This window comes from Aphelocoma coerulescens, chromosome 26 (assembly GCF_041296385.1).
Source record: "Aphelocoma coerulescens isolate FSJ_1873_10779 chromosome 26, UR_Acoe_1.0, whole genome shotgun sequence".
Taxonomy (NCBI): domain Eukaryota; kingdom Metazoa; phylum Chordata; class Aves; order Passeriformes; family Corvidae; genus Aphelocoma; species Aphelocoma coerulescens.
Genome location: NC_091039.1, coordinates 1371424 through 1390713, shown reverse-complemented (window position 1 = coordinate 1390713; position 19290 = coordinate 1371424). Strand labels below are relative to the sequence as shown.

Here is a 19290-nt window from a genome sequence, read left to right as displayed (position 1 = left end):
GCGTTGGGGTCCCCACCATCCTCGGGCTGCCCTCGGTGGCCTCCCTGCCGGGGCTGCTGCGACTGCACTCCATCCTCCGTTTCCAAGCCCCGATCCCAGCCTGGAGGCGACGGGCAAAGCAGGAACGGCTCACGCGGCACCCGAGCTCCTCCGGCACCCGGAGAGGGGATGGGAAAGGAGGGAAGAAGCGCCGGGGTCAGGCGAGGGCTGCAAGCCCAGAGGAGGAGGAGGAGGAGGCTGAGATGCGAGCAGGGTCCGAGCCGTGAGGACAGCCCGGTCCCGGGGCGATGCGGCCCCGCGGCCGCTCCCAGCGCTCCCCTCCCGCTCCCCCGCGGGGTGTTCGCAGTGGGAGCGCACCGCGCCTGCAGAAAGCCGAGCTCCAGCGCCTATTCAGCAGCACCGGGGCTTCCAGGAGGGAAAACCAGCCAAACACAAAACTCCCTGGGGCTGGTCAGGGAAGCGAAACGACTTTGGCAGCGGCCGCGGAGCAGCGCGACGGCGAGCGGGGGACGCGCGGTGGCCAGCGGCCCCCAGGATCCCACAATGCGCCTGTTTGTTGTCCCGGTGGGCGGCCGGATTCCCGCAGAAAGGAGCTTTCAGTGGGAATATTCAGAAGTTCAACCTCTCTCAGCAACGCAAGGTTTGCTGGATTGTGCCATGGCACAAAGGGACAGTGTTTCCTCGGGAGCGGGAGGTTTTGTGGCTGGAACACGGCGCTTTTCTTCCCGCACTGAAGCCGCCTGAGAGGAATCACGGCGTTATCGAGGCGGGATCGCACTCAGAGACTTGCCTTAAAGGGAGAAAGTAGAAAAATCCCCAGTGTTTATGGGTATGAAATCAAAGAATTTGGGGGGTTTTCTTCTATCTGAAAGCAGCAGCTGTTTTCCTAAGGTGGCGCCAGTTTCCACGGAAGCGTGCGTATTCCTGCAAAATCGAGGGGAAAACCCCTAACTTTTCCTTTCCCTTTGTGCCTAGAGGAAATTTGTTCTGGGAACAAGCCCTGTACGCAAACAAACAAGCTGTCCTCTCCTCCGGGAAGCACAAATGCTTTCCCACCCACTCAAAATCAGCCAGAAAAATGACTCCTGGACCAGCAATTCCCCGATAACCCCAATGAGGAGGCAGCATCCTGGCTGAATCAGAGGCACGTGTCCCGGTGGGGACGAAGTTTGGAAGCATCCACCACCTCTGCAAGTTGGTGAAGGCCACTTCTAGCGTCTGCAAACCCATCCTCGAGCTCCAGCCCACACTCGGGAAAGGGAGAGGGATGGGAGGTGTTGCAAAATAAAAAAGATGAGGACATTTGGTGTAGGGAATCTGCTCTACAGCTGCAAACGGCCCCACACTGGCACTGAGGCAGAGAACTGTGCACAGCTCATCACACCTGGAGTCTAATAACCGGTAGCTGTGCCCAAGGTCCCTCTGTGAGTTCAATTAGGATCATAGAAGGTATTCATGACTTCAGTTTTCGGATCAGGGAATGGTTTGGAACAGATTTAATTACTGCATAAGCACTGCCCAAAAACAGCAGAGGAAATATTGGGGGACAGGCTGAGAACGGGAAAGGGGGATTGTTCTTTTAAAGATCTCATCGGTTTTAAAGAGACTTTCCCTGTGGTGTGTGTGGAGCAGTGAAACCACCCGGCAAAGCCGAGCAGCTCCGCAGTGCCCGGGCGTGCCCGAGGCAGGGAAACCCCCGGACCGCAGCACAAGACACTGCGCTTCCTTCCTGCAGCAAAGGAGGATGGCAACCGGCCTCCAGCCCAAGAACTGGACGAAACACCTCTCAGTATCTCTAGGAGGGAGGATGCACCTCTGGCCGGTGGAGAAACGCCAGCCCGAGGTAAAGCTCAACCCGGCCAGACGAGCTCTCAGCCCACGGCACTGGGAATGAAGCACGGAGCGGGTGATGGGCTGACTGCCCATCTCACTGCAGAGCGAGAGACCCCAACACCTCTGTACCCTGGAGGGGACGGGTCAGTGTCGTCTCCGACTCCGCAGAGGCTGCGCTGGTCCTGGCACTGGTGGGGGGCCCAGGGAGAAAAGGGCTTGGACGAGGCCGGGAGGCTGGAGCAGGGTTTGGGCAATGCTGTGGCAGTGGGCAATGACTGTTTTGTCCCCTTGTTCCCACGGTCCATGCCCCAATTCCCACCCTGTGCCCCAGCCTAGGCTGTGCCGGTTGCCCACTACTGTGCCCAGCCCCGTTTGAGGGGATGCTCAGGTCCCTCTGTGTCCGGTGCTCCGGGTGTCCCCATGCCCGATTCTCCTGGATGCCCCATGCCCGGCTCCTCCTGGCATCCTTATAACTCGGGGTGTTCCCAGCTCCCCCATTCCCGCTTGTCCTCACGACCATCGTGCCCGCGTGCTCTCAGATCCCGGTGCTTCCAGTACCCCCGTGCCCCTGCTCTTCTGCAACCACGTCTTCCCTCCTCCCCCATTCCCGATGCTCCCAGAACCCCCGTACCCAGGTTCCTCCCAGGACCTCCTTGCCTGGTGCTCTCGACTCCTCCCCAGTGCTCCCAGGACTCCCATTCCCAATTCTTCCCTTACCCCCATGTCCTGTACTCCCGGATCCCCCATCCCCAGTTCCTCCTGGCATCCTCGGCTCCCTGCTCCCCTCATTCCTGATGCTCCCGGGCCCCCCATGCCCGTTTCTCCCGGTTTCCCGGGCCACCCCGTGCCCCAATGCCCCCACTTCCCGGACGAGTCCCCCGTGCCCGGCCGGTGCCAGGTGTTGCCCCGTTCCCCGCTCCTCCTCCTCCTCTCCGCCCCGTGCCGTCCCTCCTCCCCCGGGAAAGCGAAAGCAGGCGGGCGGAAGCCGAGCGCTCCCCGCCGGGCCGGGCCGGGGCCGCACCGGGACCGCACCGGGGCCGCACCGGGACCGCACCGGGGCCACTCCGCGCCGCGGCCACCATGGCTTCCATCGGCAACTTCTTCCGACGGAGCCTGCGGCGCGCCGGCCGCAGAGGTGAGGGGCGGGAGGGGCTCCGGGAGGTGCCGGTGCCGGTGCCGGTGTCGGGGTCGGTGTCGGGACAGGTCCATCCCGAGTGCCGCGGCTGCGGGAGCCGACGGCTGCCGGCGGAACGGGGACGCTCCCGAACAGACGGCAGCGGCTCGGTCCCTCCAGCCCTGCTCGTTCGCAACCCCCCCGCGGAGCCCAGCTCGGGCCGGCTGCCCCGGGACTCGCCGCATCTCTTGCTCTATTCTCGGGGGCTCAGCCCGTCCCGAAGGTTCAGCCCATCCCGAGAGCTGCACCCCACCCATCCCCCGGGAGCCCACCCCTTCCCAGCTGAGCCCACCCCAGCCCCGGGGGTGACCCCAAAGATCCCCTACCTCCCCACATCCCCACTGAATAAGGCATCGCAGGTCATGCCGGCGCATGGCATCTGGGACATCCCTGGGGGCTTCCATGGGGGGACCCACGAGGGAGATGGTGCCCCTCAAGACAGTTGGGTGTTGCAGAGCCTTCAGAAGGCAGTGCAGAAGTCGGTCCTTTGGGATTTATGAGCTTTTCCGAGATACCGAATGGATCATCGGAGTTTTCTGGCTGCCAGAACAAAGCAGTTGGAGCAATCTGTGGATCTGAGGGGCTTACTGCGCTCCCCTCCCCGTCTGGTTCTGGCTCCGTGTGTGCTCGATGTTCCCAGCTCAGCAGAAGAGGTTTGATAAAGTGAAAGCCATTTCCTCTCCACTGGGGCAGGTGGGCAGCTGGGCGGCACGAGAAGCTGAGCTCCCCCGCAAACCAGGTCGGGAAACTTTGGCACACCAGAGCCCGGGAGTTTTCCGGGAAAAGCAAACCGGTTGTGCCACAAGCAGAGTGGGGCTGAGCACAGCCCTCGGCGATAAGAAAAGCCCACGGCAGCCTTTGCCCTCTCCATGCCCGGTGGATGGAAGGGTGAAGATCCACGTCACCGGCAGCCACTTTCCATCCGGGAGCCGCGAGAGCCCTCCTGGCCACCCTCCTCCTTCCCCTCCTCACAGGGGCTGCTCCCACTGCTGGGGGCCTGGGGGTTCTCCCCGAATCTTCCTGGAACAGGCTATGGGGGAGTCATTGGCTCTTGTGACCCTGGCTCACGTTCCCAGGAGATGAGGCACTGAATCCTGCCGGTTTGGGGCCGCGCTGGGCTCTCTGACGCCACGTTCAGCCTGCCTGACAGTTCACTCCATACATCCCTGGGGCTCATCTTCCAGCCCAGGGATGGGGAGCTGTGGTCTTGGAGGGATTTAGGCTCTGCCAGTGAGGGCTTTGCAGGCAGACCTAGCACTGCTGGGGGATCCACACTTCCATGTGCGAGGCAGAGCCATGGCCTGGCGTGGCCAGGCTCTCCAGAGCAGCGGGTTTGACTTGTTTGCTTGTAAACCCCACAGACAAAGATGCAAATCCAGTCCTTGCTCGAAAGCACATCTGGTGTTCTCTGAAATGCAGGATGGGACTGGATAGGCAGGATTTAACTGGACTTTCATCTTGCCCTGGTGAGGGGAAAACAACCAATGCCAGCGTCCAGCGCAGATGGGGGACACCAGCAGCCCTCCCATGGCACGGCCTTGTTCCCTGGGGTGCCCCCAGCAGCAGCCTCCTGCCTGGGTCAGACATGGGACTAGAGCAAAGCCACTGCTGGAGCATCCCAAGGAAGAGCAGGAGAAGCAATGCACATCTTGTCAACCTTTTCCCTGGCCTGGAATGCCTTGCTGGGCAGGTCCAGGATGATCCCCAGTGAGGAGAAACCAGAGGTGTCCTCAGCCAGGTCTCATCCTCAGGACACTCCCAGGCTTCCCCTGCTGCAAAGGAACCTCTTTGGGATGAATTTCACCTTGTGAAAGAGGAAGGACTGTGCGTGTGGGGTGGAGCTGCCCCAGGGTGCACGCAGGGGTGGCTTTGAACATTTCCTGACCCCGAGCTGGGAAAGGCATTTCTGGTCCCTGGGAAAGGACATCCTATGATGGGGCTGTGAGTGTCACCTCCTCCTATGAGCCTCCTCCTGTCAGCTCCCAGTGACCTGGAGCAAAGGCTGGAACGGTGTTTCCAGGCTAAAGGAGGCAGCTCTGGACCTGGAGGGGCATGTGGGCAGGGTGTCCACCAGCACTGCTTTTGGAGGAGGATGCCATACATGGAGAAGGATAATGGGAGTAGCTGATCACGGCCATGCCTTGCCCTAGCCAGCTGTGGCAGACCAGAAGAGCCCAGGGATGAACTCTGCAATTTGGGGACAAACTGCAAGAGCCAGTTATTTCATCCAGCCACTTATTTCTTTTCCTTGCTATTCCTAAAAGAGCAGCTCAACTTTTCTGCTCCAGCTCCCCACCATAATCAGAGATGGGACAGTTTCTGTGCCAAGAACAAGGGAAAGGGGGGCACAAGTGGCCTCTGGCAGAGGGAAGAGCTGTGGCATGGCCTGGCTGCAGTCTCTGTCTGGCATTTAGCTCCTTTCCAGCCCTCGGGTCTCACTGCCCCACTGTGGCCATCCCAGGGCCCTTGGAGATGCTGGATGGGGCTCTTCTCCCTCCTATTCCTGGTTGTTCAGGGTGTGACAGCTGACGCTTCCCAGCTGCCTTCCCCAACCGGCCCGACAAGAGCTGGGGTGTAATCTCAGGCAACTGCTTTGCTTTGGGAGCTGTGGTTTAGGGAAAACCCTCGAGTAGTTCATTTGCAATCAGCAGTTCCCAGGACATCTGGCAGGGAGAGGTTGGGATTCATCTGACTGGAGCTTTTGGAGGTGCTCAGACAAGATCTGGGCTGTTTGTTTGCTATTTACTTCCCCTAAGGGAATAAAATTAACTGTTACAAACACATTCCCACACCTCCCTGCTGATGTTTAATGCAGAACCCATCTGCTCTCCCTCATTCCACATGCCCACTTTGCTCTGGGCATCCCTCTGCCCTCACTGGGCTGGGGCAAAGGAGGGCTCAGGGTTTCTTAGGATTTTCCCTAAAAGACTCATAAAAGCCTTTCTCTTTTCCTTTTCATGTCCCCAGCTGCTCATTTTTCAAAAGTCCTGGGCACCAGGACTTGGTTCCTTCCAACCCCTTTAGCCAGTTCATGTGTAACTCTGTAACTCCTCCCTTGCCCTCAGGACACCTCACACCTTTCATTGCACTCTGATCTGATTTTTTGGGGTTTTTTTTGGCTTCAGAAGGAAAAGATGGGGCCTCTGCTGCAGAAAACACCCCCCCGCGGGTGCCACAGGGGAAGCCGGGGGAGCGGAGCTCGGTCTTCTACTCTGCTGGGCAGTTCTTCTTCGAGTACCTGGTGGTGGTGTCGCTGAAGAAGATGCCAGATGGACATTATGAACCCAAGATAACCTACCAGTTCCCAAAGGTATTTAGTGCCGTGTTTCTGATAAGATCCGTGTTCCACATTTAGGGGAGAAGGGGATGTTGTTCCTTCCCCATCACTAAAGCCATGGAAGGAGAAAAGTGCCCCATGCCCTTGAGTTACAGCCCCAGACCCCAGGGCTTTGCCTGCCCCGGCTTGGGGTTGCTGGGACCATCTGTCCCTCCCCACGATCCCAGCCCAGGGCCACAAACCCCAGGAGGAGACTCCCAGGGGTTGTCTTTGGCCTGCTGTTCCAAAAGGGGAGACCACAGCAGGGAAATCACACCTCAGGGAGGCGGCACAGGAGGAGATCCCAGTTTGCCAAGGGTGCCTCTGCTTTGCCTCACTGTCCATGGGTGAAAGTCAAAATTTGGATTTTTGGGAGATGCTTGTCCAGACACGTGCACACCCCTTCTGCATCATTCTGAGCTGGGGGTGGCTTTGGGACAGACCCCATTCCACCCCACCCCCCCCGTCCCAGGGGATGATGGGGGCCCTCCATCTCCCTGACTCTTGGCATCGCTTCCTTCCAGCGTGAGAACTTGCTGAAGGGCCAGAAGGAGGAGGAGGAACGTCTCCTGCAAGCCATCCCCCTCTTCTGCTTCCCCGACGGCAACAACTGGGCCCCTGTCACTGAGTTCACCAGGTACCTGCCCCACTGCAGGGTCTGGGCTGGGGCCCCCACCCCTGTTGGACTCCTGAGGGCTGGAAGGACCAGCCCAGCCCAGCCCAGCCCAGCCCAGCCCAGCCCAGCCCAGCCCAGCCCAGCCCAGCCCAGCCCGTGTTTTCTCTCCTTGCAGTGAAACCTTCTCTTTTGTCCTGACCAACGTGGACGGCAGCAGGAAGATTGGCTACTGCAGGCGGCTGCTGGTGAGCCCTCCCCACCCCACACCCATCGGGGGTGTCACCCCCTCCCCACGGTGGGACACAGCACCTCCTGACCTGCCCACAGTGCAGCTCTTGGGGACGTGCCTCAGAAAGCCCCCTTTGGCCTTGACCAAAGTGGTGAAAAGCAGCAAGAGGGTACCCAAAGGGGGTTTGGGAGCTCTCTGCTGAGGCGTCAGTCAGATGCTGGATGGAAGAAACAATGAGTGTTCACAAAACATGTGGATGTGGCACTTGGGGACACAGTTTAGGGGTGAATGTGATGGTGCTGAGCTGACTTTTGGACTTGGAGATCTTGGAGGGCTTTTCCAAACTTAACGGTTCTGTGATTCCCCCCTGGTTTCCACAGCTTCCCTGGCTCCTTTCCCTTGTCTGCAGTGGTCAGGGTGGCTGAAAATCCCACTTGGGATCAGGATGGGGATGGGAATGCAGCCATCCAGGTGCCAAGGAGCTGGGAGCCCTCAGCCCCATCCCCCCAAAAACTGCATCTGAGCAGTGGCTGTTTGGCAGCTCATCGGTCTGACCAGCTCAGGGGCTCTGGGGTGCGATGGTCTTCCCTGGCTGCTGCTTTAAACAGGGACATAAATCCAGGAGGGCATCCCTGTGCCACAGCATGGGGACTTGCTGGTCCCACCATCCCTTCATCCTGGTGAACCTTCCCATTTCGGCATCCAGGGCTGAGCTCAGGCTGTTGGAGGGCTGACAGTGCAGAGAGCAAACAGACCCAGGGTAGTCCAGTTGGAAAGGGGAAAAAAGCCAGAGAACTCATCCTGATGGCCCCTGTTGTAGCAGGAGACAGGATTAACCCCAAGGATGGTAGGGCAGGATGTCTTGGAGAACATGTCTGGGTGGGAGGAGAGTTTGGGAATATGCCAAAGGACTTTGTACCAGAATTATGAACAGCTTAGGCACCCAAATCACCTTCTCTGGGCACCCTCTGCTTTTCCAGCATCAGCTGCATCCTTGGCCTTGGTCCCGGCCCCTGGTCTGAAAATCCCCCAGTGAGTGACTGGGAGTTTGAGGGGAGCAAGTGAGGATCCCTTTGGAGAGCATGGAGCTGGTGCAGGGGGCTGGGAGATGCTCAGATCCTTTTCTCACACTCTTCCAGCCATCCGGGCGTGGTGTCCGGCTCCCTGAGGTTTTCTGCATCATCAGCTGCCTGGGCTGCTTTGGGCTCTTCTCCAAGGTAGGGACGTGGTGGCTCTGGCCCCGTGGTGGCTCTGGCCCCGTGGTGGCCCTGTCTGGCCCAGTGGTGGCCCTGGTGACTGCTCCTTTGTCTGCTGGGCATTCCTGGCTCATCTCTTTCTCCCCCAGATCCTGGACGAGGTGGAGAAGAGGCGCCAGATCTCCATGGCAGTGATCTACCCCTTCATGCAGGGCCTTCGGGAATCGCCCTTCCCAGCTCCAGGGAAGACTGTCACCATCAAAAGCTTCATCCCCGAGTCGGGCACAGAGGTTGGTGGGGAACCCAGGGGCACCTCCTGGACTGCTGCAACATGAGGAGCCCGGGCTGTGTCTGGGAGCATCCTCCACACCTGAAGCACCCAGGGGAGCTCACTGGAGCAGGGCAGGGTGGGTCAGGCTGCCAGCGGCCTCATCCCTTGGGAATATGGGTGTTACCTCCCTCCTGATCTGGGAGGAGAGCAGTGAGGATGAGGATGGAGCCCATCCCCAGGGGATGCTGCCCCATCTTTGCATCCTCTGCAGCCCCCCCAGCCTGGAGCTGGAACTGCCACACAAAAACCTCTCTGGACACCGTGCTGGGACTTGCACCGCCCTGATGCCAGAGTGGGATGTCGTGCCAGGGGCTGGGAGGGGGGTGTTGTGCCAGTGGCTGGGAGCTGCTCCTGCTCCTGAGCCAGTGCTGGGGAGCACAGTGTTGCCAGGGCTGTTGTGGGCTGCAAATTTCTTCCCAAAAGAGGTGGTCGGGCACTGGCACAGCCTGTCCAGGGCAGTGGTGGAATCACCATCCTTAGAAGTGTTCAAAAAACACACGGATGTGGCACTTGGGGATGGGGGTTACTGGTGAATGTGGAGTTGATGATTTTAGAGGGCTTTTTCACCCCTGATGATTCTACTCTTCTCCATACCACTGTGTTCAGCTCCCAGCCTTGATTCCTGCCTGGTTTAGCCCCCCGGGCAGGTGCAGGTGTGTGGCAAGCCCAGCCCTTCCCTGTGGAGAAAAGATCTGATCCAGGCAGGGATGAGAAGATCTCATCGTGCCCACACACGGCCCAGCCTCGCACGGGCACAGCCTTTTCATTTGCTTTTTCTTTCTCTTGTGGCAAAGCCGAGCTGGAAAAATGGGAAAGATCCACTCTGGCACTGGGCAAAATATCCTTAATGCTGAGCATCCCATGTATGTGCCTTGCCAGGGAGGGCCTCAGAGCAGGATCCCTCCTCTAGAGCAGTTTAGCAGCTGGTGATCCAAGCGATTTCTTCACCCAGGGAGCTTGTGCAAGGCTTTGCAGGTTGCTCAACGCTCTGGCCCAGGGCCATGGTTGGGAGCACAGCCTGGGCTGCCGGAGGGAGGAGGAATGAGGATGTTCTTTGAAAGAGCTGCGCTGTGGGGCTCTGGGCAGGGGCTGGAGCAAGGCAAGGAGATCACTGAGACCAGGAAAGGAGGGGAAATAAATCCTGGGTGCTGCATGGGCTGAGAGCAGGGGATGAGGCAGGATTTGTGCTGGGAAGGGGCTGTGGGGCCCAGCCAAGCCTGATGCTGCTGGCTTGGAAGATGCTGCTTTGGTGGAAAGGCACAGGGAGAAGGGGCTTTACCCCTGAAGGATGGGGAGAGGGGCCAGGACTGTGTCATGAGCTGCACGGTTCAGGTACTCACCGTGCCCAGCTGCCACAGGGCGATTGATGGGATCAGGAGAACTGTCATGGGCAAAGGCAGCTGAGTAGCCAGCCTGCCTGCAAATATCTATTAGAGCCCTCAGTTGTGGGACATCCTAGCCAGGAATCGCCAGGCTGACCCTGCCAGAGAGGCTTTAGAGGAAGGGTTTGTCATGCCCTCCCCACTCCTGTTTCCTGGCACGTCACAGGTGACCTGTCAGACACTGAGATGGGACATGTCCCTGCCACCCCCTGCCACGGACTTGGGAGCACTGGAGAAATGAGGCATTTGGGTTAAAAATCCAGTGCCCAAATAAAGAGCCCCCCAGTGCACATCACCGATGGCTTCCCTGAGTCCTCAGCGCTGCACAGGCTGGATCTCCTGGCAGGATGAGATGGGGTTTGTCCCTTGCACATGGACACCGTGCAGATGCTGCAAGCACTGGGTCATTAATTGCTTCCAAATCACCTTCTCAGGGAGCCAGGGCAGGATGGGGGGAGCGTTGTCCCCCCTAAGCTGAGGTTCCATGGCTCTTCCTTGGCAGCTCATCGAGCTCACACGGCCTGTGGATGCCCACCTGGAGCATGTGGAGTTCCAGGCTCTGCTCCAGCGACTCAGCCCTCCCCTCATCCTGCACATCTTCGCCTCCGCCATGCTGGAGCGACGGCTCATTTTCCTGGCTGAGGAGCTGAGGTGAGTCCTAATCTCTTGCCCATAAAAATGCCCATAAAAATGCCCTTGAAGTGGCACAGGACACAGCAGAGCTCGAGGTGGGACGTTCCCTCATCCCCACCATGGTATCCCTGTCCCGCAGTGTCCTGTCTCAGTGCATCCATGCCGTGGCTGCTCTCCTGTACCCCTTCACCTGGGCTCACACCTACATCCCCGTGCTCCCCGAGTGCCTGCTGGACACCGTGTGCTGCCCCACGCCCTTCATGGTTGGCATCCAGATGCGGCACCTGGAGCGGGTCCTGGAGCAGCCAATGGAGGAGGTATTTCACCCCGAGGGGAGGGCAGCTGGATGGAGCCATCGGTTAATCCGTGTCCCCAGCTCTGGCTTGGCCCCGGGGCTGGAGGCTCTGCTTGTGCCCTTTTCCCATTCAGGGAGGCTGGAAATGAGGGCATCTTCCATGTCCCGTCCTGTTGGTGCCTGGGGCGATGCCTCCACCCTCCCCGGGGAGCTGCCCTGCCCCTGCGGCTCCAGGAGCTGCTGCTGGGGTCACCCCAGCCTTGAAGCAGAGGAAAGCTGTGCGGGGACAAGCTGCCAACTGCAGCAAAAGCTGGCCCTGTGGGGAATGTCCTGGTCCCCCTGCCCAGGTTCCTCCAGCAGAGAGGGGCTGATCCCTCTCCTGCCACCCTCACGGGCTGGTGCCACACCAGTCCCATCCCAAAATGGGTGGGAGGAAGGCCAGATGCCTTGGCAGGGCTAAACCTGGTCACTCCCTGCTCTCTTTCAGGCTCTGATAGTTGATCTGTGTGAAGGGAAGATCATCCGGGCGGTAGGTGCTCCCTGTGTGGGTGTGGGGCTGGGGGTGGCCTAGGTAACCCCAGGAAGGGCCTTTTCTCCTTTGGTGTCAGCTACCTGGCAGCTTCCACATTTTTAAATGGCTTCAAACTGCCAGAGGGCAGGGTTAGATGGGATTTTGGGAAAGAATTCTTCCCTGTGAAGGTGGGGAGGCCCTGGCACAGGGTGCCCAGAGCAGCTGTGGCTGCCCCTGGATCCCTGGAAGTGTCCAAGGCCAGGCTGGATGGGGCTTGGAGCAGCCTGGGACAGTGGAAGGTGTCCCTGCCCATGGCAGGGGGTGGAATCCCTTCCAACCCAAACCCATCTGGGATTTTGTGGTTCTATGATTTTGGGGGCAGAGCCATCTCAGTGCCACCCACCCAGGGGAAATGCCCCATGTGGGAATGTCTACAGCCACTGCACCTGGCTTTTGAGCCAGAACAGCAGGATCCATGCACGGGATACCCCACACCCACATCTCTGCAGCATATTATGATGATAATTAATTAATGAGCTTTGGAAGCCCCCCTGATGGGCTGCACCAACCCACGGCCCCTGAGCTGGGTTCCCTCTGGTGCTTCATGGCCCCATTGCCTTCCAGGTGGGTGATGAGGAGGAGATCCTGCCCGGGAAGCTGCAGAACGAGATGCTGGTATCTCTGGACAGGCACAACAACAACAACAACGTGCACAGTAAGGATGTCTGTCATGGTAAAACAGCCCTGATCTGCCCTCTCCATGGCTACAGACCTCAGCCAAGGGGTTTTCCTAAAGGCACCTGGTCTGGGATGTTTCTCTCCCTATTTGCAGGGGTAATCCCTTGGCTTTTTCTCTGTTCTTTGAAACATGAGAGCAGGAACAGATCATTCTGCTAGAAAAATGGATTTTTGCTAATATTTAGAACGCTAAGATGCTGCCACCCTGGAAAGCAACACAGCCAGGGTTCCCTCAGCAAAATTAGTCTGATCTTTGATTAGTGGCAGAGGGAGGCTCTAACAAGTCATTCCTTGGGATGCAAACCCAGACCAGGTTAAAAGAAGCCCATGCTGTCTGTGTTCAGAGGTGCCATCCCCAGCTCTTGTGCTCCGTGTCCCCTTCCAGCCTCGGAGCAGGTGAACGCCCTGGTGTCCGAAGCCTTTGTGCACTTCTTTGTGCGGCTGGTGGGGCACTACGCCGCCTACATCAAGTGGGGCAGGAGCGGCTCCGGCAGCTTCCAGGAACGAGCCTTCTGCAAGGCCATCGCCTCCAAGAGCTGCCGCAGGCTCCTGAAAAAGTTTGTGAAGACCAACATGTTTTCCCTATTTATTGAGGAAGCGGAGAAGAGCAGGATCCCACAGGAAGGTAATGGTCCCGTTTCTCCTCCCCCCGCAGCGGGGTGAGCTCTGTGGAACCCTGGGCTGGTGGGTTTAGGGGCAGGGACACCTCGTGCCTGGTGAGGGATGGGATGCAGCCCAAGCTGAGGGTGTTCCGGGCACTGAGCAGATCCTGTGTGCTCTCAATGGCCTCATTTCTCCATCCCTGTCAAGCAATAAAAAATCCTCATTGTGACTCCCCATCCCTGGCAGTGTCCAGGGCCACACTGGACAGGGCTTGGAGTGACCTGGTCTAGTGGAAAGTATCCCTGCCCAGGGCAGAGTTTGGAACTGGATGAGTTTTAAGGTTCTTTCCAACCCAAACCAGTGTGGAATTCTGGATTCCGTGATTCATTTTAGATTGTGTCACTCGCCTGGAGCTGGGGCCACTGGGAGCTCTGTGTTGAGGCCAACAAGCAGCAGCAGCAGCACAAACATTTGGCTTGGGCACAGCAGCAGCTGCCGGGAGCCTGACTCAGCTCAGCCCCCAGCTCCGTGGCAGCAGGGCTGGTCCTTCCCCCTTCCCGGGGATTTACAGGGCACAGAGCAGAGCTGAGCCTCCTCCCAGCCTGGGACAAGGACAAAGGCAGTGGAGGTGGAGGAAGCCACCCAAAAACTGTACTGGTGGATGGAGACATCCTGGGCTGGGATCTGCCACCACACCCGGGGGGCTCCTGGCTGGCACTGCCTCAGGTGCTGCTTCTCTGCCCTCTTATGTGAGACCTTATAGGGCAAACCTGGACCTGGGCAGGGAGAGAGGGATGGCACAATCCCTGTTTTCTCATTGTATTCCCAGTCTACGTCACCATTCTGGCTTTCTGCTGGGTCTGCTGCTTTCTCCCTTCCTTGCTGGTGGGAAACACAAAACTGAACAGGAGTGAACACATGGGTTAAAACCTCAGGCTAACCCGGCATAATAAAGCCTATTTTGGGTGAGAGGGATGGGTAGCATTGCAACCACCCCCATTTCACAGACTTATAGAATTCCAGAATTCCAACAAATTGGGTTGGAGGGACCTTTAAAGGGCATCTCGTTCCACCCTCTCAGGGACACCTTCCACTGTCCCAGGTTGCTCCAAGCCCCGTCCAGCCTGGCCTTGGACACTTCATTTCCACATTTACCCCACGTCCTCTCTGGGCACAGGTGTCCATCACCCAGCACAGTTTGGGGCACAAACACTTCCCAGGATTCGGGCTGCACAGCCCTGTATCCCCCATTCCAAACAGCAGCACCTCACCCATGACCTTTTCTCCTCCACAGCGTATTTCCAGCAGAAAATAACCGAGTACCATGAACAGAAGAAGCACCGAAGGGACTCCTGAAGTCCAGCCCAGGAGCAGAGGAGCAGGACTGGGATTGACACACCCCTGGCAGCAGCACCACACTGGACTCTGTTCCTGCCCACCTGGGACTCCTGAGCTGCCTGGGCAGCACCGAGCACCAGTCCTGCCCTTTCTTCCTCAGGGCATCATTGCACTGCAAAACTCTTTGCACGGAACTGGTGCCAGGCTGGGATTTCCTCCCCAGCCATGGCTGCTCCAGGGACACTGTGACTCCCAGTGCTTGGCCCTGCACAGTCCTTTGTCCCCCCAGCACCTCACGCAGAGGGAGGGCAGCCAGGGCTGGCTGCAGGACAACAGGGGTTTAGAGTCATTATTAGAAGGGGGAAAAAAGGGATGAGTAGGAAATAGTGTTACTTCTCATGGACACAAACCAGGGGTTTGCAAATAAGGAACATCCCATTGAACAGTTCCTGAGGTTTTGTTATTAACAACTGTTTGATATTGTTTTATTGAGCCATTGTTAAACACCAGCAGGAGCAGGTGGGGGGGGTTTAGTGGTTTCCTCTCTCGCAGCTGCTGCATTACTGGTGCCACGTAGAGCCAAGTTTGGCTTTCTAAGGAAACAAAAATACTCATTTCCAGCAGGTTATTTATTTGTGCTGGAGCAAACTGTGAAGGCCACGTGGCTGTGGGGTGTCAAGGGGGAAACAGCTGATCAACAGCTTTGGGGAGGGAGGAAGGATTTGTTCCATCCCAGAGTAAAAGGTGTCACCATCCTCCTCGGGTCTGGTCTTGGTGCCAATTTCTCTTAAAACCTTGCAGTTCCTCTCTGAAATGTGATGCCAGCAGCAGATTAAAGCTAAATTACTGTTCTCCTCCTTCCCAAATGCACTCACCCAGGAAATAAATATCACAGCAGGGAAGCTGGGCTGGGGCTGCAGATCTGACTGGTCCCATCCCAGAGAAACCTGAGTCAGGTACTTCTCCCAGCAAAGGCTGGGGATGATGGCAGAGCTGCATTCTCCTCTCTGGGATCATACAGCCAGGCTGTCACATCACTTGGTACCCAGCAGGAATCAAAATATCAAAAATATCCTGGAATCATGGAATCTCAGACTGGTTTGGGATGGATGTTCATGATCACCCAGTTCCACCCCTGCCATGGACAGGGACACCTTCCACTAGCCCAGGTTGCTCCAAGCCCCATCCAACCTGGCCTTGGACACTTCCAGGCATGGGGCAGCCACAGCTGCTCTGGTGTTCCACGGCCTCCCCACCCTCACAGGGAAGAATTCCTTCCCAATATCCCATCCATCCCTGCCCTCTGGCAGTGAGAAGCCATCCCCCCTTGTCCTGTCACTCCAGGCCCTTGTCCCCAGTCTCTCTCCATCCTTCCCGTGGTTCCTTCAGGTACTGACAGGACACAATCAGGTCACCTCAAAGCTTCTCTTCTCCAGAGTGAACACCACCAATTCTCAGCCTTTCCCCACAGCAGAGCTGCTCCATCCCTCTGACCACCTCGTGCCTCCTCCCCTGGCTCCAAATCCGGTTTAACACAACTCTTGCAGTGGTACTGGAAGGCCCAGCAGGGGATTTTACACGAGCACTGAAATGCAGCAGGCTGCCAGTTGGCTCCTCCTCTCAGAGCTGGGCAACATCCACCCAAACAAGAGATAAAGGACATTTATTTTCAAACCCTTCATGCAGGCAGGCACAAATGTGACAGAAGCATGGCTGGGCACAGGGCACAAACAGCAGTGAAAGTCTCCAGCCCTGCTGAAGGAAAACTGTTGATTTGTTGTTCAGCCCCCACATGTGTTTGGAGGGGGAACAGGAATTATTTGTTAGGAAAAAAGGGCATTTTTGGCACTGGGGGTGTCTTCTCTGGCTCCACAAGTTCCCCCTCATGGGTAGAGAGAGTGGTACAGGGTTAACTACAGGAAATTAAAGATTAGTGGTATTTTCTTGTTTTGGTTTTTTTTTTTTTTTTTAATTATATTTATTTTTCAAAGTTAAATCAACAGCAGAAAATGGTGTGGAAAATCAAGGGCACCTATCAGGAATAATCCCTTTGGAAATGATCACTTGCCTCACCCTTCTCCTGCTTGTTCATTACGTCGTGAGGAGATTCCAAACCTTTCGGTTGTGAAGCCAAACACCATCTCATTGAGAAATTGGGAAGTGGTTGTCATTTTGGAAACAATTATAAATCACCCAAGGGACTGAACTGTGTGATTGCTTAATTCCTGCTGGAGAAAAAACTGACAGAAAGTTATTCCTCAGCTGCTGAAAACAGATACACAAAAATGCATCCTTAAATTTAAAAATATACAAATTTTCAAATGCAGTCAGTGCTCCAACTGCCAGGCTAGGGTAAACTCCAGCAGCAGAAGGGCTGGAGCTGCCTTAGAATCATCAAATCCCAGAATGGTTTGGGTTGGAAGGATGTTAATGATCATCCAGTCCCACCCCCTGCCATGGGCAAGGACACCTTCCACTAGCCCAGGGTGCTCCAAGCCCTGTCCAACCTGACCTTGGGCACTGCCAGGGATGGGGCAGCTACAGCTTCTCTGGGTACCCTGTGCCAGGGCCTCCCCACCCTCACAGGGAAGAGTTTCTTCCCAATATCCCATCTAAAAATCTCCTATTTTAGTTTAAATTCATTCCTCCTTGTCCTATCATTGTCTCCTTGTGTAAAAAGACACCCTCCTGTTTTTTATAGGCATTTGTTAAGTTCTGGCTTTAACACCTTCCCTTTAATGCCCCAAGGGTGGACAGGCTGTTTGCTGGGGACACACTGGGAAGGCTCAGCTGGGGCTGCTGGGAGCAGGGACACCGGGGCTGGGTCACATTGCAGCACATCAGCACAACCCACAGCGTATTTTTAAATCTTTCTTCCTGCTTGAGATTTGCCCAACTCTTGATCCAAGCCTTCAACAGTAAATAAAACAGTGCCAAGAAATGTTTTCCTGAACTGGAAAGAGCTCATTTATTCTGCTAAATTGTTAACATAGTTCCCAGCAGAGCACTGGCCAGCTCACACCATCCAGACAACAGCAGGCAGCTCAGCCTCGCTGCTGATTTGGGACTCAATCCCTGCTATGCAGCTGCCCTGGGGAAGATAAGTTTCATGCTCTGGCATGTGTCACCCTCTGCCAGCAGCCTCAGTGCCAGCAAGCAGTCCTGGGAGGGTTCACCCTGCTGGAGGTGAACGGCTCCAGGGCAGGAACAGCCCCTGCTCCCACCCCACTCCCGGCCCACCAGGCTGTAACCTCGGGACTGCTGCAGTCCTCACACCCTGGAAATGATTAAACTCCTCTGCAGCTCCATTCCACACTCACAGCTGGGCTACAGCAGTACTGGAGGTACCTGGGGCGAGCTGGGTAGGATGGGAAGAGGAAGAAAATACTGCTTTGAAACAAAGCTGACACTTGGATGACACAGAAAGAGGCCCTGAGGTGTCCTGACCTGCCCCTTTCCTGTGTTAAACCCCTTATCAGAGCAAGGAAACTCCTTCAGCAGCGCTTAAAGAGCCAACACAACACCCAGGGGAAACTTCCAGCTTCTCTTTACAAATGGAAAAGAAAACCTGCAGAGCAGAACTGTATTTTTTTAGCAGGGCATGTTCTCAGTCCCAGGTGCTGCTGCTGCAGAAGTTCTTCCTCCTGAGCGTCTTCAGGACACAACCGAAAGCGCACATCACGAGATCGGGCTGAGCCCACAAATCCCCTGCTCCCCTTCTCAGCCCCACAAGCACGTCTGATGTGACCCATGGCCACAAACAAGGCAGGTGGAAAGGTCACTTATTCCATTATCTGTCACCATACCCAGAGCCACAGCAGCACTTTAGAGGGCTTGGATTGCCAGCAGGGACTGCTCCCTGATAACACTGAAACTGCATCAGCAGAGAAATGGAATTGTTTCTTGGCTGGGGTCATCCAGACTTCCAGGGAGTGAAAAGCTCGGGAAAAGGTGTCCTATTGCATTTCCTGAACAGCAGCAGGCTTCAGTTTTGCACATGGAAGTCTGGTCCTACACAGCTTTTTAAAGGCTTTGGTTCTTCTCCAGCCTCACGTATCAGTAACAAATTATTTGGAGCAGCCTAATCTTGAACCCCTGAGGACTGAGAGCAAGAATCTCGCTGTTTACACGGGTAAGTGGGCACAGAGGTGTTTGGTCAAAGGTTGAACTGGATGAACCACCAGACTGATTCTGATTCGAGGAAACCACTCACACTCCAAGGAGGGACTTTCCAGCAACAGCTCTGCACCCACTCAGTGCTGATGAAAGGAAACACATGGTTTGTAAAGGGCACTTTCAAACCCTTCCAGGCTCTTCCCTTGCAGACTTTTACCTGCTCCCCTTGAAGAGCAGTAGCAGAGGCTGCATTGTCTAAATCAACCCTTTCCCCAGTTCACTGCAGTTAAAACTCAATTAATGAGTTCCCTGAATGCCACTTATATCTAACAATGTCATTCTAGAGCTGTCACCTCACACAGAGATGCTCCCGGCACCAAGGTATTTGGAGCAGAGCTCCAGGACACTTGGGAGCTGCCCCAGGAGTGTCAGGGAGCTGCCCCAGGAGTGTCAGGATGCAGGAACCAAGTGCCCTCTCTGCCTCCAGCCCAGCAGGGACCCTGAGGAGACCCTCAACACAGGGCCAGGTGCCCAGAGAACCCTCAGCTGCGCTTGCCATAAAGCTGCTGCTCACAAGATTCCAAGTGGCAGTGCAAGGGTGGAGTGGGGAAGCCCTACAAGAGTCTCCTCCTCATCCTGAGCATGTTCCCACCTCCCCCCGTGCCCCCAGGCTGACACAGGACCTCCATCTCACTTGCTGACACAGTGCCACCCTGCAGGAAGGAACCAAGACTCTTCCAAGCACAGAAGGCACAACACTGGGGACATCCCTGGGCCAAGGCTGAGCCAAAAGACCTGGCACCTCTGCTCCACTTCCCAGCACAGCCAGCCTGGTCTGCCCCCACAAACACTTCACAAACACCTTCCTCCATGTCCTCTCCAGTCCTGTCCCTGCCAGGACACAAGGAAGCCCAATCTCTCAGTCCACAGCAGTGGGACACTGAGCACTGCCCAGGGAGGGGGAACAAGGGTTTCAAAC

General features: G+C 56.7%; 1 protein-coding gene across 1 annotated transcript; it reads left to right on the top strand.

Annotated features, from left to right (window-relative positions):
* The first annotated feature begins 2797 nt into the window (after window positions 1-2797).
* Window positions 2798-15048, top strand: DENND2D (DENN domain containing 2D). The gene is made up of 12 exons (XM_068995835.1): window positions 2798-2968; window positions 6133-6317; window positions 6848-6960; window positions 7115-7184; window positions 8308-8385; window positions 8514-8654; window positions 10580-10728; window positions 10850-11027; window positions 11493-11534; window positions 12141-12231; window positions 12640-12879; window positions 14152-15048. Exons 1-12 carry the CDS (start codon window positions 2914-2916, stop codon window positions 14211-14213), a joined length of 1404 nt encoding a protein of 467 aa, XP_068851936.1. The 5' UTR covers window positions 2798-2913; the 3' UTR covers window positions 14214-15048.
* Window positions 15049-19290: the final 4242 nt, after the last annotated feature.

Coding starts and splice junctions, on each gene's coding strand:
- DENND2D (XM_068995835.1), top strand. CDS start 2,914: ATGGCTTCCATCGGCAACTTCTTCCGACGGAGCCTGCGGCGCGCCGGC. Junction 2,969..6,132: donor GCGGCGCGCCGGCCGCAGAG/GTGAGGGGCGGG, acceptor TTTTGGCTTCAG/AAGGAAAAGATGGGGCCTCT. Junction 11,028..11,492: donor TGGAGCAGCCAATGGAGGAG/GTATTTCACCCC, acceptor GCTCTCTTTCAG/GCTCTGATAGTTGATCTGTG.